Source organism: Dasypus novemcinctus, chromosome 12 (genome assembly GCF_030445035.2).
Source record: "Dasypus novemcinctus isolate mDasNov1 chromosome 12, mDasNov1.1.hap2, whole genome shotgun sequence".
NCBI classification, from domain to species: Eukaryota; Metazoa; Chordata; class Mammalia; order Cingulata; family Dasypodidae; genus Dasypus; species Dasypus novemcinctus.
The window spans coordinates 92,101,089-92,118,277 of NC_080684.1; the positions used below are offsets into that span (position 1 = coordinate 92,101,089).

The 17,189-nt window shown below is 46.8% G+C and overlaps 1 protein-coding gene and 1 non-coding gene across 3 annotated transcripts in view; both read left to right on the plus strand.

Moving 5' to 3' along the window:
• Nucleotides 1–17,189, plus strand: part of ABTB3 (ankyrin repeat and BTB domain containing 3) — a 346,016-nt gene that overhangs the window by 214,361 nt on the left and 114,466 nt on the right. For both annotated transcript variants that reach the window (XM_058308674.2, XM_058308675.2), the window contains exon 3: nucleotides 2,499–2,703. In XM_058308674.2, coding sequence (XP_058164657.1) covers nucleotides 2,499–2,703 — 205 coding nt within the window. The remainder of the gene's footprint in view (nucleotides 1–2,498; nucleotides 2,704–17,189) is intronic.
• TRNAV-CAC (transfer RNA valine (anticodon CAC)) lies at nucleotides 10,253–10,325 on the plus strand. The gene has a single exon. It is a non-coding gene; the product is annotated as a tRNA-Val (tRNA).

The following is a 17,189-nucleotide window of genomic DNA, read 5'->3' on the forward strand; positions in this document are numbered from 1 at the left end:
AGCATGAGTCGCAGCATTTTCCACCTGTCGATGGTCTTAAAGGCCTCCCCTGCCCGCCTACTCCAAAAAGATCATCCTTTTCTGTTTGAGTCTCCAGGTCTGCAACAAGCTACACTAACGGGGTGGCTTCAGATAATAGACAGGTATTCTCTCCCGGCTCTGGAGGCCGGAAGTCTGACATCCAGGCGCTGGCAGGGCCAGGCTCCCTGCGCAGGCTCCAGGGGACAGGCCATCCTTGCCTCTGGGGCTTCTGCCCGCCGATCCTTGGCATTGGGTGGCCTGTGGCTGCATCACCACAGTCCTCCTCGTCCTCAGGTGGTCTTCTGACCTCTTTCTGGGTCCCTGGGTGCCCCCTCTGCTACTTCCAAGGCCACCAGTCGTTGCAAGGGCCCTGTTTCCAAATAAGGCCTTGTTCACAGGGATGGGGGTGTTAGGACCTCCACAGAGTGTTTTATGGGGACACAGTTCAGCCCACACCCCTTGCCCTGGTCCTTTTCTGAAGCCCTTGAGTGTATTTCCTGCTGCGGAAATGGAGAGGGGCCCCGGCTAGGGCTGGGAAGGAGCAGCGCAGTGTAAGGAAGCAGCCCCCTGCTGCTATGCTTAGCCCCTGAATCTGCAGCTCAGATAAGGAGTTTATTGGATTTTACTCTGGTTATGTTGCCCTGATAAGGCCCAAGGACTCCAATAAAGGAGAGAGGTTTCCTTTCTTTGTACAACTCGTATCAGTAATAGTGGCTGCTCAGACTCCTGTCTCCAGAAGGATTTTAGGGTTGCCTTTATGCTCAGTGTAAAAGAGCTCTGTGATTGATTAACCATGTCTGCCCTGGACATAGAATGGAAGGAGGACTATTTGTCATTTCTGCCCTCAGCTTAGAACCCACCTTCTCTAAGTGAGTAAACAGTCATGCCAAACCATCTTTTGAGAAAGTGAGCTCTCCCTCAGACAGGAAATAGGAACCTAATGGGTAGGCCTTGGGTTTTCAGAGGAGAAACTCCTCTTGGGTTGAATCTAGGTGAAGGAGTCATGTTTCATGGTGAATGGGTACACTCTGCTAGCCTGGTTTCAGCTGCACAATGAAGGACTGGGGATGGAGAGATGCCCCCACTCCCGCCAGGTGCTGGCATGGTATCAGATATCTTGGAGGAGGGTCTCCAAAAGTGTGCAGCACATTCCACTGTGTATGGGAGGATTCTGAGTGGGATGGCACAGTACATTAAATAGTATTGCTCATAGAGTGTTTCTCCTAAATTCTCTTTTAACCTAATTACTTTAAGAAGAAAGACTCCATTTAATCACCTAACACTCTTGTTATTTCTAACTAAAGAAAGCAGGGCCACAATTCAGCTATAAGTTATTTACAGTGCTTTGTTTTCATCAAATCATTTTAACATTGCCTTTTATTTATGACAGGTGCCAGTGATTTCCCATTTATGGTAGTGACAAAGTTTTCTTTTTAGACGTATGTATTTCAGTAATACAATTCCACTTCAAATTAAGTATATAATGGTACAAGTGGTACTTGGATACAACTACCCTCATGGAGGTGGCATCCAAATAACCCAAGTTGAGGCAACACCATCTTAGCCAGGAAAAGTCAGGGCTTCTGGACCTGGGCAGCCTCCCCACAGCCAGCCTGGGAGCATGCAGGTTCGGTCTGATCAAGGAGAAGGCTGGTTTTCTTTTGAGAAGGCAGGAGAAAGACTAGAGTGTCCCCAGGCTGTGTCAGTGCTGAGGCAGGGCAGATGAGCATGGTTAGGTGCATGGGCTCTGGAGCCAGAGTGCCTGAGTGCGAATCCTCACTCCACCGCTGATGGCTGTGTGACCTCGAGAAGTCAGTTTCCTCAGGTAGGATCTGAGATTATAGCAGTCCCTACTTCATAGGGGTGTTGCAAGGAGTAAATGAATTAAAGTGCTTTGAGCCATGCCAAGCACACAGTAAGCGCCATTTAAGAATGAGTTGTTGTTGTTAGGAAAAAAGCAGGGCTAACACAAATCCCTAAGTGCCACGAGAGAGAAAGTTCAGGGTGATAACAGAAATGGGAGCGATGGACGTTCCAGGGAGGAATTAATACATAAGCTGTTGCCTGAAGAATTGGTGGGATTTAGCCTGGAGAAAAGGGGAGAATGTTCTGGATAGAGGGACTAGTATATGCAGAATCTCAGAGGCAAGGGAGAGCATGAGAGTGGATGTGTTATAAGGCAAAGGAGCTGGTAAATGGGAGCTGGCTCAGAGGGCTTCCTGTGCCTTGTTAGAAACCCTGGGTTCCAAGAGAGCAGGATTGAAATTGTCTTAGCAGCTCGCTGTGCTTGAAACAGCAATCCAAATGCGGTAAGCCGTCCACGACGTGTGAACAAATGCTTTCGTCTCTGCTTGACGTGTGACCATTCCCATTAAAGGAGAGAACCCTGGGGTCAGAATGTCTGCAGAGAGCTTCAGGTACATCCTCTCTGCAAGGGCTGGCTGCCTGGGGACCTGAACTCTTACTTCTGTCCACAGGTGACCTGGTGTCCCGAGCAATGCATCACCTGCAGCCCCTCAACGCCAAGCACCACGGCAACGGCACCCCCCTGCATCACAAGCAGGGGGCGCTCTACTGGGAACCCGAGGCCCTGTACACCCTCTGCTACTTCATGCACTGTCCGCAGATGGAATGGGAAAACCCCAACGTGGAGCCTTCCAAAGTCAACCTGCAGGTGGAAAGGTAGGCCTTGCCTTGCCTTGTGGGGCCAAAGAGAGGCACTCCCCTCTGGCCAGCACCTCCTCGTGGCAGGTGGTACGGCTTGGGCTGGGGAGGGGTGAAGGGGAGGTGGGGAGAGATGGGGGGGTGGGGACGCGAGGGGTGAGAGCTGCCCGGTTCCGGAAACTTGCCGAGTGGGTTCCCAGGGACACTTGGAGCCCTGAGAGGGCACGTGAGACACGGCTGTGGTCTTTGAAATGGCGCTGCGTGGAGCTGGTCCAGTTAGTAGTGTTCAAGATGGATAAAAATGGTTTCCAGTAGTGGGCTCCTTCCCCAGGGGTGAGGTCTTCTGCCGCACGGGGGAGCTTCTTGTGGAGGCGGCTTTGAGGGGTGCCATCTCCTTGGGTGGACGCCGTCTTCCTCTTCATTTCATCCTGCTGCCCTGGGGAGACCCACAAGCACCTGCTCAGCCAGAGCGGGGCATCTCGGAGGGGCAGGAGCCTGGGTTGCTTTGGGGGAGGCAGTGTAGCTGTTTCTGCAAAGCAGAATCCTCACAGGGAGAGCCTGGAAGAGGAGGCTCCTGTCAGCTGGCCCCTGCCGCTCCCTGCCTCTGCCCTCCACCCCTGAGGCTTGGCCTCATGTCTGTAAACCAGGAGCTCCTGTAACGCCCTTCTAGCAGAAAATCCAGGATTCTCTGAGAACAGTTTCTCCCTCTCAGAGGTAGGGCACCAGAAACAGCCATCAAGGGAAGCCCATGCTGGCACCCACTCCCACGCCCCTCGTCCTCTACCAGGGGGCTCAGTAGAGGTTCTCTATCCCCTTCCTTGATACAGTCCTTTTTACCCTAATACTGTTGTGGTGACCCCTGCTTATCAAAAAAAGTGGTCAAGAGAGCGGCCTCCGGGTTAACCTCTCCATGCCTTGGTTTCAGCATCTGTAAAATAGAGACAGTAAAATTAAATCCTCTGTAGGCCACTTTGAAGATCAAAGGAATTAAACAGTGCCTTATGGAGTAAGTGCTCAATAAATGTTAGCTTTTATTGTGGTTGTTGCAGATATTATCAGCACTTAGCTGAGCAACTCCTGGTTTGGGCTCAATACAGTTTTCGTTTTTCTGTTACTTGATTCCAAATGGTTTTGAAAATCTCATTGGATGCTCTATTTTTGCCAAGATATATTGGGGCTTAATTGGGCTCCCTTATAAAACCCTGACTCCTGGCTTTGAGTTAGGGGAAGAGGATAGGCTAGACAGAGGGTTGTTTTCTGTTTGGGGGCCTGTTTTCTGTTTTGTTTTGTTTTTCAGAATCCCAGTTTAACATTATTATTTCAGTGCAGTCTAGAGGTAGCTTCATCGGAGGATTACTCAGGTCAAATCACTGGATACCCTGTGTACATAATTTCACAAGTAAACCTGCCCAAAATGGAGAGGTGACAAATGCCCATGGCCCTGGACAAAAAAAATTAATGTTAGACAGATACACTAAAACTCCGAGTATGAATCCTAAGGATTGAGGGAATGGAAACCATTGGCCTAGCCTGTTGGTGAGCCTTGAGGCACGCCTGTGGGGTATCCAGTTCTTCATCTCCCCCCTCTGGTTCACCTCACCTACCACGTCTTCAACTCCCTCTCTGTGCAGACCTCACTCTGAGGTAAACCCCCTCTCCATTTCCAGCCAGACACCACTTCCTCTGATCTCCAGAACTTTCTCATCCCACCCAGCCTTCTGGTTTCTGCTGTCAAGTGCCACATTCTCAGGGTGGTTCTTCTGAGAGCACCTTATTCTTTTCATGTAATTATATATGTATATATATTACATGTGTGTATATTTATATATACATGTTCATTTATGGCCCATAAGCTCCATGAGGGCAGAGAACACATTTGTTCTGGTCATCACTCCATATCCAGTGCCAAGCTTAATATCAGCAGTGTTACAGAATTCAAGAATAAATAAGAGAAGTAGATGTGGCTCAAGCAATTGAGCTCCTGCCTACTGCATGGGAGGTCCTGGGTTTGGTTCCCAGTGCTTCCTGGAGAAGGTTAGCAAGACAACAAGCTGGTGCAACAGGCAGGCGTGGTGAGCTCACACAAGGAGACATAAAGAGGAAACACAGTAGAGACACAGCAAAGCAGGGAGCTGAGGTGGCTCAAGTGATCGAGCACCTCTCTCCCACATAGAAGTCCCAGGTTCAGTTCCCAGTGCCTCCTAAAGAGAAGACGAGCAGACACAGAGAACACACAGCAAATGGACACAGAGAGTGGATGGCAAGGGCAAACCACAATGTAAGGGGGATAAATAAATAATAATTTTTAAAAAGAGTGGATAAATCCATCAGAGAACACACAGCAAATGGATAGAGTGGGTGGCAAAGGCAAACCACAAAGTGGGGGGGATAAATAATAATTTTTAAAAAGAGTGGATAAATCCATCGAACCAACTGCCTATGGAACACCCCCCGCTGGAGTTCTCACAACCCCCTCAAAGCCAAAGCCGTCATCTCTCCAGGCTCTTAAGCATAGAGCCGCCACCGACCTGATCACCCGTGAGAGACCTGGGACTCGCCCCGCTCCCCCTCCTCCCACCCACTTCCGCTGTCAGCAGGTCTCCCCGAGGCTGCGCTGGGGCAGCTCTCGTTTCTCAGTTCCTTCCCCTCCAACCCGCTGCTACACTGTCGTTCAGGACCTTGTACCCTCTTACTTCAGTGACTGCAGTTTTGGTTTCTTCTTTTCCTTAATGTGTTTTTATTGAGATATAATTCACATAACATAAATTCACCACTTTGAAGTTTGCAGGTCAGTAGTTTTAGCATATTCCCCATGTTGAGCAACAATTACCACTAATTCCAGAATGTTTCCATCGCCCCACCAAGAAACCCTGGACCTATCAGCAGTCAGCCCCCATCCCTTCTTCCCCCAGCCCCTAGCAGCCACCGATCTGTTTTCCGTCTCTATGGGCTTGCCTCTTCTGGACATTTCCTGTAACGGGATCACACACTGTGTGGCCTTTTGTATCTGGCTTGCAGTGGATTCCTAAATGGTGTCCCTGGCTGTGAGGCTTATAGCCTCCAACCATCCCCATCATCCTCACAGCCACTAGATGACATTTCTAAAATGCAAATCTTATCATGTGACAAACCCTCTCCCGCTCAACACAGTTCCACGGCGCCCCGTGCCTGCAGGATCAGGTCCAAACTCCCTACCTGGCAGGCAAGGCCCTGCATGAGCTGACCTTTGCCAGTGTCTCTGGCCTCATGCCTCACTGAAAACTGCCCCTCCCTCCCTACACTTCCACCCACACTCCACCCAGCACCCAATGAGTTATAAAAGGGTATGTGTACGCATGCATTAGCAAGGTTCTGTGTATACGTAAGGCTAGTTCAGAACTCAGTGTATTCATCTGTCCTTGCTGAGTGTCTGGCTCTCCATACCTGGTCCAAGCCCCTCTATTCCCTGGCAGTCATAGTGCCTTTTCATCCAACAAGTAATTATTGAGCATCGACTTGTGCCAAACAATGAACACAAAAATAAAAAATTCCCATTCTCATAGAGCCCACATCCTAGTTCTCATTCCAACAGCACTTTGTTGTCCTACTTGTTTATATAACCATCTCCCTCTCCTGGTCATGAGCTCTCTAAGGGCATGAGCCTTATCTTATTTGTCTTTTTATGCTCAGTCTACATTGCAGGAGTTGGTACAGAATAACTTGGCAGAACTGTGGAAATGAATGAATGAAATAACAGGAGATCCATCTCGCCTCTGCGCTCTGGCGGGCCTATATATTGAAAACATCCTAAAAGCTTAAATGTTGACTCAGGAGAACTTATACAGCAAGTTCCTTCTTCAACCTCCAAATTGCCCTGGTGGAAGTTACTCTACATAGAGTCACTGGGCATAGAAAAGCCTCGAAGTGTGATCTAGTTCTTTCTATCCTGATCCCAAGCAGAATGGCCCCCTAGAAAGAAAAGGGGCAAGGAAAAAAAAAAAAGGACTGTTTGGCCATTAGCAAGGGAGCGAGGAGAAAAAACATTTTCGACCCTTAGAAACAAACACACCCATGCCGTGAGCTTCAAGGACAGTCACTTGAAATTTGCCAGGAAGGAGATGGGGCCTCCAGGCATTCATATGGCAGCTGGCTTAGCAGAACTGTTTGGGCGAGAGCAATAAGGAATGTTCCATGCCCTGCCTGAACTGTCACTGACTAAGCTATGAGGCTTATGTTACTTTGTCTCTGTCCCCCCTTTCAACAGCATGCACATGATCTACCTGGGTGAAAAGTAAACTAATGAGCAATTACAAAAAGAAAAAGGAAAAGCAAAAGGGCATCTAGTCCAGCTTCCCCACTTTATAGAGAGTAATACAGAGGCCAGAGCAGATAAACACCTTACCCAGTGTCACTCAGATAATTGGCATCTCCAGGAAGACTAGAATCCTAATCCTGTTCCATTTTCTATTACTCGGTTTCATTTTCCCTTCTTGAATCTGTGTCAGGATTCAGAGAGTAGTTGGAGTGGCTATAAGTCTAAGGAGACCATCGAAAGACACCAAACTTTCTGGGACAAGATTTTAAAAAGTGTGTGCTGTGAAAGAGAGCAGAGTAAAGAGAATATATCCCAGAAACGTTGGAACCATTTCTCCCCTTCTTTCCATTCTGCTTTGGTTGAATTCTCAGGAGTCAGCACCAAACACAAAGTGGAACTTAACATTTTTGGGGTGCTGTTCACTCTGGTCCTCAGGAAAGAGATCGGATTTGGAGTCAGACGGACCTTCAGGTGTGGATCTCAGCTCTGCTGCTTTCTAGCTCTCAGGCCTTGAATCAGTTACGTTGCCTCTTCGAACCTTTTCTCATCTGTGGAATAAAACCATGAGCACTTCTGCGGGACAGGTGTAAGAAATGAATTTGCTGTTCTTACCAATATGATAACCATGTGCCTGGCACATGGGGGTCTCAACAACAACAACAAAAAGTGGCTGCTTTTATACATTGTTGCTCTAAAATGCTGCTGTCAGTGTCCTCCAGAAACCTCTGCGTAATGCTTTCTAGAGGAAAAGCTATTTCTTCCAGTTGCCTGATGGAGTGAGCTTTGATGTTTAGCATCTGAAAACAGACTTCAGAGGAAAGAGGGACGTTAAGTGTTTACTGTCAAGTGTTAGAACTAACTCCTTTCGGAAACCTCCAAACAAGAGATTTCCCATGGGAGTTAGGACTATAGTTAGGAATTCTTTCCTCTCTCTCCCTTTCTTCTTTTCCCCCCAATCGAACAACAATTCCTTGCTTCTTCATCTCTGTTTATTCCAGCAAAGGCAAGTAGGGTCATGGTGCTTATATGGTTTCCCCTAGACTATAAGCTCTTCCAGAACAAGGGCTGAATATTATTTGTTTTTGTACCCATGCCCAGGAGAGAGCCTGGGAAATGTTTGTTGATGGAAATATGGATGATTTTATGCGTCAAACTATCTCTTCTAGTCAGAGCAGCCTTTCTTGGCTGATGTTTTTGGAATTAGGCCTGTGTGCACCATTTTACTATTTTCATATGGACACAGCTGTAGAGTTGCTGCGTTTGTTTTGGATAGTTTTATTTTTCACTCTGAGGTTTTGAAGAAGCTCAGTGCCAGTGTGACATTTCTGTAGTCTAAGATTTTCCAGAACTTTGGCTAAATGCTTCTAAAATCCTTCCGGTACCCCAGTTTTGTTTTGTTTTGTTTGTTTTTAATTTAAAACAAACAGAAAACCTTGGATAAATTTTTATAAGATTTACGACTGGGCAATATTTATCTTCCAAACAGCAATGGTAAATGTGAGTACCTTAATTCTGATGATGGTAGGGCCACGTGAGGCTTCTGTTTTTAAATAAAATCATCTGAAGTCTAGAACAATGTTTCCTCCCCTGTATCACTATTGCAACTATCAGTGCTTACTAGACATCTTTGATCATGGATGATATCTGTAAATCATTACCACAAAATGAAAAAATAGTAGAATAAATAGGATTATTTTGCCACATCAGGTGGCTGGTAATTACCTGGAAGGAACAGCAAGCAGCCTTGCCAGGAAGGCAAGACAACGGAGTAGTTCCACCCTCCCCAAAACATCACCGAAAACATCAGAATTTATATCAAGATGGTGGCAGCTATCACCCCTTTTGCAAGTGAGCTGTACAGACATATGTGGCAGACTGTCTAATGGGAATCTCAACTACAAATATGATTATAAAATCAGCAATCACCAGCTATTTGAGGAAAACTAGTACTATGAAAGAAAACAGTCTTAACAAATGGAAGAATTTACACTTGAAGAAAAAGAGTTAATAAAGCAAACAGAACAGAAGATTAGATTTTAAAGGCATCCAAATATATCTTCCATGACACCCAAACACATCAGTTCTTAATTCTTTTTAATCTGTGACTTATGTGGCACATGATGTTCAAATTTCAACTTGCTTCTGTGGACATAATCAGGGTTATGCAAAATTTCCAGCATGCTAGTTACAACTCTTCCCCATCATTCCCACTGAGGAATGTAAGCCAGTGTACGTATCCTTGGTATAAGCAGCACTATCAGTCAGAAGGGCTGGTTGCAAAGTTGAACCTACTCTAACTGGTTAAAGCAGAAAGAAAATCTCTGGGAAGGCCATTGTGGGCCCTCCTTTCCCCTTCTGCGTGAGAGTTTGACCTTGGGTTAATGCTCTAGCTCTGTTTCCCTGGAAACCTGATAAAAATTACAGCCTAAACTTTGTTACTAAGCAACAGTGCTCATTGTCAAAGTGACCCTGGATTGGTAAATTACATCTGGCCTGGTAGCAGTATATATAAATGCTTGATAAAGAGCCATAGCTTCGGGCTTCCTTGAGTGCATTGATCTTGTACCAGACCGCATCTTTGGCAGGGACCTTGGAAGCAATTTCTATAGAGTTGTTACAGAACATACTAGGTTTTAAATCCAAGTTAGCTCCCACCACCACCAAGTGGCTCTCATCTCCTTGCACCTGAATGTCACCTAGGTACAAAATAGTTCCCAGACGCTCCATGGAAACTGCGAGCACTTCCACTGAAAGCAACACCTGATGCTGCCTTGCGGGGCCAGGGAGGCCTCCAACATACCTGTGAGTCTAAAAGTTCAGTAGAGCTTAAGAAGACTTCTTGTAGGCATTGAAGCCAGAGAACCAGGAACTAAACTGCTCCCTAGGACTCCCAGCAGAGATCTCCTAGCCAGCAGTGCTGGGTACAGACACTGGACTCCACAGCACTGATGCTGGTCATCAGACACTCCCAGCACGACCTCTGTCTCCATTGTTCCTGGAAGCCGAATGCCTCTGCCACCACACTTGCCTGCATGGACTCAGCATAGCACCTATGTCACCACGGGCTTCCAACTAGTGGAGCCAGGGTCACAGACCTATACCCTAGCTGCAAGGCAGGCTAGGCAACCAAGTTTTCTATCTTGTAGAGCCATGGACTATTAATATGGGAAATTTCCCCAAACATGGTAAAGTCATCAGTGGTTCTAGATAGTCAAAAAAAAAAAATTTGAGAGACTCTTTTGATTTATACTTCTTTAAAATACCACTCAGGGGAGTAGGTGTAGCTCAGTGGTTGAGTGCCTGCTTCACATGTAGGAGGTCCCAGGTTCAATCCCTGGTACCTCTTAAATAAATACATGAAAAACACATAAGTGAGTCATTTGCACAATTCAGTACTTTTGATCATTAATAGCCATACATTTCACAACTGACGTATACCACATTTAAGAACCGAAACACTGCCCCAACATAGGGATTCCTTGAGCTAACACCCTGGGAGATTCAATACCAAGGGAGAAGAAAGGGGAGAAACTGGTTCTGGTATTCTAAGTAGGAAACCAGAATGTCTTTTTTCTAGAGAAAGAAGGCTAGTGCCTCCTCTTGCCAATGTCAGTGATCACATCTGACTCATTCATTTTGCTGTCCCCTAAAATGCCCAGCCCAGTTGCTAGTGGACCCTTGGGAAACTCACAGTCAGTAGATGAATGGGGACATTCTACAGTGAGGGGACCACATATTGAGCCTGTTTTCAGCTCTTACGCACTGGCCTGGAATCCCAATCACCATGTAAATGGTGTCTACAAAAAACTACATTGACTTAAAAAAAATAAAAAGTTTTGAAACATGATCTATTTGTAACTTGAGCATTGCCTGTCATTACAGGCCAGAGCAAAAACGACTCTAATTCCATGCATGTCATGGCCCATTAACAGGTCACTGTATATATAGTGCAGGAGTTGGCAAACTATAGCCCACAGGCCATTTTGGCCCACTGCCTGTATTTGTAAATAAAGTTTTATTGGAACATACACTGCAGGAGTTGGCAAACTATGGCCCACAGGCCATTTTGGCCCACTGCCTGTATTTGTAAATAAAGTTTTATTTGAACATACACACACCCATTTGTGTAGGAGCTTTTTTGGCTGCTTTTGCACTAAGGTAGAATTGATTGGTTGTGACAGATAGGTACCATCTAGCCCCCAAAGTTGAAACTACCCTTTGCACTTTATAGAAAAATCTTGCTGACCGCTGATGTTATGGATTGTGACCTCCATTTTTTAAAATGAACTACAATTGTATAAAACACATCAGGGTAGTTTACATGTGGGAAGGGAAGTATGGTTTGTAAAACTTAATTTTTTTCAGTTGTATGAACTGGAGTAGCTCATGTTAGAGAACTAGTATTTGATCTCATACAGGCAAATCCAAGTCTGTGCTTATGTTTGGAAGCCTGTCCCCTAAACCTAGAAATATCTTCATAATGTTTATGAATGTTTCAAGATATAAAGCTAATATGTTTATTACGTAAGTGTGGAAAGTACAGAGAAACTATTAAGAAGAAACTTTGAATCACCCATAGTCTTGCCTTCCAGGGACAAGCACTATGGATATAGGGAGAATTTGCTTCCAATCTAGGTTTTCTGTGCATACACAGAAGATTCTTTTATTATTTGGCTAAATTAGGTGGCACGTAATACCTGCAATTCTGTTGACCCGTGTCATTTAATGGCCTGCCATTGCATGGTTTTCCAGTGGACCCCTCTGTTGTTGGGTGTGGAATTTAAAGTCAAGAAAGATCTTGGAGCCTGCAAGGTCCACACCCTTCATGTTGAAGGTGAAGAAACTGAGGCCTGGTGGGATTAGGGGACTCATCTGGAGCCACAAGCATGTTTGCAGCGATTTGCAGGGCGGTACCCCAGTGCCTTTGCGCATGCCGTGCCCTCTTCATGGACCATTATCTCCCCTCTGCTGCATCACCTGGGACAAACTCATTGGTTCACCCTTCAAGACACTTCTTAGGCATCGCCTCCTCCAGGAACCCTTCCCTACCACCTCAGGCTGTACCAGTGCCCAGAGTCCGAGCTCAGTGCACACAGCAAATAGTGGGAGCTCAATAAATGCTTGCAGAACTACAGAGCTGAGGCTGAAACCTAGGTTTTCCTGCTACTATCCCAGGGAGCTTGGTCCCGATTCGCCCGCCATGGCTCCTTGATCACTGGCCCTCAGTTTCCACGGCTATAAACCAGAGATAATAATTCCTACTTCATGGGGCTGTCCCAGTAATTGATGAACTAATTTATATCATTGCAAATATATTCACTGATACATTGCAGGGGATCCAGAATGGCAGAGATCATCATTTATTCCCTTAATCGAGATTAACCTATTCGTAGGTATTAGAAGAAATTTTGATTAACGTTAGATGCGGCAGACCCTGTTCCAACTACTTGATGTGTATTAACTCCTTGGATCCTTAAAATACCCTTTAGGGCAGGAGCTAGTCGTATCTATCCCCATTTTACAGATGAGGAGACCAGCGAGGTTAGGTAAGCAGCCCAAGGTCACGCACATTTGGACAGGTCTGTAATTGTGGGAAAGTTCGACCCAGTGCTGGGTGCCAACAGAGAAGAGCCGGAGGCTCAGGGAAGAGGAGACGCCCCACTGGGGGAGAAAGTGAAGGAACAGAGAGCGAGGCTTGTTTGGCCTGGAAGTTGGATGCAGCAGCAGATGAGGCTGGAAGGAAGGTTGAGAGCCTTGCCAGGTGCCTGGACTTTGTCCCGTAAGCAGTGAAGCTCCAGAAGGGTCCGGGCAGGGAGGCACAGGGCCCAGAACTGTCTGAGACCTCACAAGCGCACCCTCGACAGAGGCGTAAGGGCAGCACAGAAAGTGATGAACATTTGGTGAGCACCTACTATGTGCTGTGTACCATGCAAGGCACTTTACCTGAGGAGTTAAATTTAATCCTCCCCCACCAACCTGGTGTGGTAGGGATCATCCTTGTCTACGGATGAGAAAACCCAGTCTCTGGGTGGCTTTGGCCCTGAATTGCTACTTAGTAAGTAGCAGGAAATGCTGTTTGAAAGCGTTATTACATAATGCTAAGGATCTTCATAGCACATGAATGAAATCTCTGGATATATTTTATTCAGAACCAGATTCCCTGGGTTAATATCCTGGCTTTAACCCTTATTAGCTGTGTGACCATGGGCAAGTTACTTAACTACCCTGAGCCTAGGTTTCTGCATCCATAAAATAGGAGATAATGGACTCTACTTCCAAGGCGTGTTAGGAAGCTGTTATGTGTTAATATATTTAAAGCACTTAAAACCCAGCTCACATTACGTTCTTTTTAAACACTGGCCATCTTATTCTCACTGTCATGGTACTTATCACTTGGACGTGTATCATAGCAGAACTTCTCAAACTTTATTGTGCGTTTGAATCACCTGGGACCTTGTAAAATGCAGATTCTGATTCAGTAGGGCCAGAGTGGGGCCTGAGAGTCTTCATTTCTAATAAGCTTCCAGGTGAGGCTGATGTCACTGGTTCATGTTTGCAATAACAAGGTTTCATAGTTTTCTGTGTCCTTATTTTATTCTCCAACCTACTGCAACCCCCATTTTTAAGTTACTTAAGGGCAAGAAATAATTTTCTAGGGATCTCCATCTCCCTGGTAGAGCTTAGCAGATGGTAGGTGCCCAATAATTATTAACCAGACTTTGGAGGATGGAATGAACCTCACACGACCTCGATTGCCCTCACCACATGGGATGCTGGATTTCTCTGCAACTTGCTGAACCGAACAGGTTCCCCTGGTCAGACAAGACCAGTCGGCAAAGCTCTCAGGCTCTGGAGCGGCGGCAGCCAAGGGAAAGCTCTGACAGTCTGGTTATAATGATCATTGTCAGCCTAACAAGGTGGCAGGCTTCTCGGTCACGGCTCCAGGATGGCAAATTAGCGACAAGACGCGCAAGGAAAAGGTGAGGCAGGATTTGACAGGCGTCCTCCCTGGGGGGAGGCATCAGGGGAAAAGGCTTAAGCTTCACCAGCTGCAGGGCTGTTAAACCCGTCCAGCCTCCAGGGCTTGTCACACAGCTCCGACTCAGGTGGCCCCAGAAGTTGTTCCGCAGCCAAGGAGGAGAGAGTGCTCCTGACCGCACAGGTGACAAGCTTTGGGGGCCCAAGTGTAAGATCAGCCCTCTCTCCCCACGTGTGGGTTTGGTGTGATCAGGTGCACACGCGGCACTTGTTCCTTTCAATATTTGGTTGTTTTCTGTATCCTGCTAAACTGGCTGCCACAGCAGTCTGTTCTAATCTGACACCCGCTTCTCTTTATTTCGTGGAAAAGGAAAGAAGACTTCACCTTTAGGATAAGAAGACTAAGGAACTAAAGCTGCACTATTCTATAGCCACTGTCCACCACTAGCCTTGTATGGCTAGGTAAGTTTAAATAAATTAAAATTAAATACAATCAAAGCTTCAGTTCCTCAGGAACACGTGCCACATTTCACGTGCACAGGAGCTACATGTGGTACACAGATTTAGAACATCTCCACATCATAGAAACGTCTATTGGACAGCACTGAACTAGTGAGTCAAAATGCAGATAGCACCCCCCTTTTAGTAAAATAACCCATGGAAACCACCGCTCCCAAAGCAACAAAGTCGGGGGTGACCACAGAGACCACGGCACCCGGCTCATCTGCTGCAGCGTGTTCCGTGTTCCATGTTCCATGTTTTGATACTAAAAGCTGAGGATTTTAAAGCAGCCATCTTCACTGTCAAATTTACCAGATATTTCCTCCCAGCCTCTGTTCTAAGTGTCAGTTCATGCCATCCTTAGGAATCTTAGGAATGCTTTAGTATCATCTTACAGTATTGCAATCCTATCTTGCAGATGAGGAACCTGAGCCTCAGAGAGATTATGTAGCTTGCCCAAATCACACAGCTCGTCAGTGGGTGGAGCTAGGATGCAAACGCAGAGAGCTTGGGTCCAGCCCACTCTCTCTCAACCATGGGCAGTGCTACAGGGTGGGAAGGATGTAAGGCTTGAGGACAAGGATACTGGATTGTCTGAAAGTCACAAAGTCGGAAAATCCATGGCCAGTGTAATGGTTAGGCTAATGTGTCAACTCAGCCAGGTAATTGTGCCCAGTTGTTTGATCAAGCAAGCACTGGGCTAACTGTCATACAAGGGCTTTTATGGACTTTAGTCACCATTGACTTTACTGCAGTGGTAAATCATAGATAGCTGATTACGATTACATCAGTCAGGGAGATTGCCACCAGCAATGAGTGACGCTTTATCCAATCAGCTGAATGCCTTAAAAGGAGAAGTGATTCCAGCATTGAGTGAGAATTTCCCAGCTCGTCTTTGGACAACCAATGTCTCCCAGAACTCATCAAGAACCTTCATTGGACTTTCATCGGGCCCTTGGTTTGTAGCCTGCCTGTGGAACCTGGACTGGTGCATCCCCACGGTCACATGAGAGACCCTGATAAAATCGCATACTATTGACAGATATCCTTTTTGATTCCATTTCCCTAGAGAACCCTGACTAATTCAGCCAGAAACAGTCTTTCTTTAATATGCTTCTCCCGCCCTCTTCCTTTCTCCTTCCAGTTTTTCCCCCGGCTTAGGCTTCAAGTTTTTATGTAGTCCTTCATTCTTCTTTTATTCATTCTTTCATTCATTCAGTGAACACATATTGAATGCCATGCTAAGCATAATAATAGCAATAGCTAATATTCATCAAATTCATATACGTGCCTTGCACCAGTCTAAGTACGTTACGTGCATTAACTCATTTACCCCTCATGGTAACCCCATGAGGTAGCTATCATTATTTTCATCCCCATTTTATAGCTGAGGAGAGAGAGGCAGGGAGAGGGCTGGTACCTTGGCCAAGGTCAATGGAAACGGCAGGGTGGCAGTTCACCCGCAGCAGGCTCGCTCCCCTGACTGTTACACTCTGCTGCTGGGCGTGAGGCCCCGGGCAGGGAAGGGCCATCCCAGAACCTCGCCTGGCTCCTGCCCTTTGCAGCTCATTTATCACCAGAGAAGGACGGCATGGCAGCAGAGAGGCATACGTGAACTTTGGGGAGAGAACCAGGGAAGACGCCATTTGAGTCAGACTTCAAAACATGGATATGGTTGGGTGTTTGAGTGTGGGGGGCTGAGAAGGCATCCTGGGTGGCAAAGATCCGAGATAGGAAATCTCAAGAAATATTTGGGGAACAAAGACTGACTGCGTTAGACCAAAGTAGAGGCGGGACTGCTGCTTCAGCGATTTGCAGGGCTGTCGCTGTTTAACCAGATGTTAAAATGCTGAACTAATTCTCCACAGGTTGATAAAGAGCTGCTGCTGTCCCTGTGCCCCCACCCCCAGTGTCCCCACCATCGACAACTACAGCTTAGCATCTGGCCGTGTGGGGTCTCAGGGCTCCCCTGTCAGCACCGAGGCCGCAGGCATTGGATATGAACCAATAGTTAATTCCTATCAATCCTGAGTTGAAAGTGTCTGGGAGAAGATTATATCCTACAGTTGCTGGGGCATTATTCCTTTAACCAGCGGTGTCAGGGCTGAAGGCTTGGAGAAGCAGGGAGGCCAAAGCAAAATGCAAATGCCTGCTCATCCTTCATGACCGCTGCAACCTCTCCTTTGCTGCGGAACATATGCTGAAATAATGTACACAGAAGTATAGAAAGAAAACGGGGGAAATGGATGTGCCTCAACCAGCTGGGCTCCCATCTACATATATGAGGTCCAGTGTTCAGTGCCCAGGGCCTCCTGGTGAGAGCAGGCTGGCCCACGCAGCAAGCTGGCCCACATGGAGTGCCAGCCCATGCAGGAATGTGGCCCCGCGCAGGAAAGCTGCCCTGCGTGGGAGTGCCGCCTCGCACAGGAAGGGCTGCCCTGCTCCGGAGTGCCAGCCGACGCAGAGAGCTGACACAGCTAGATGACACAACAGGAGACAAAGAGGAGAGAAAGTAAGAAGATGTAGCAGAACAGGGAGCTGAGGTGGCACAAGAGAGTAATAGCCTCTCTCCCACTCCGGAAGGTCCCAGGATCGGTTCCCGGAGCCACCTGATGAGAATACAAGCAGACACAGAACACACAGCAAATGGACACAGAGAGCAGACAATGGGGGGAGCAGGGGGTAGAAATAAATAATAAATCTTAAAAAAAAAGTAAATGGGTTGATATTA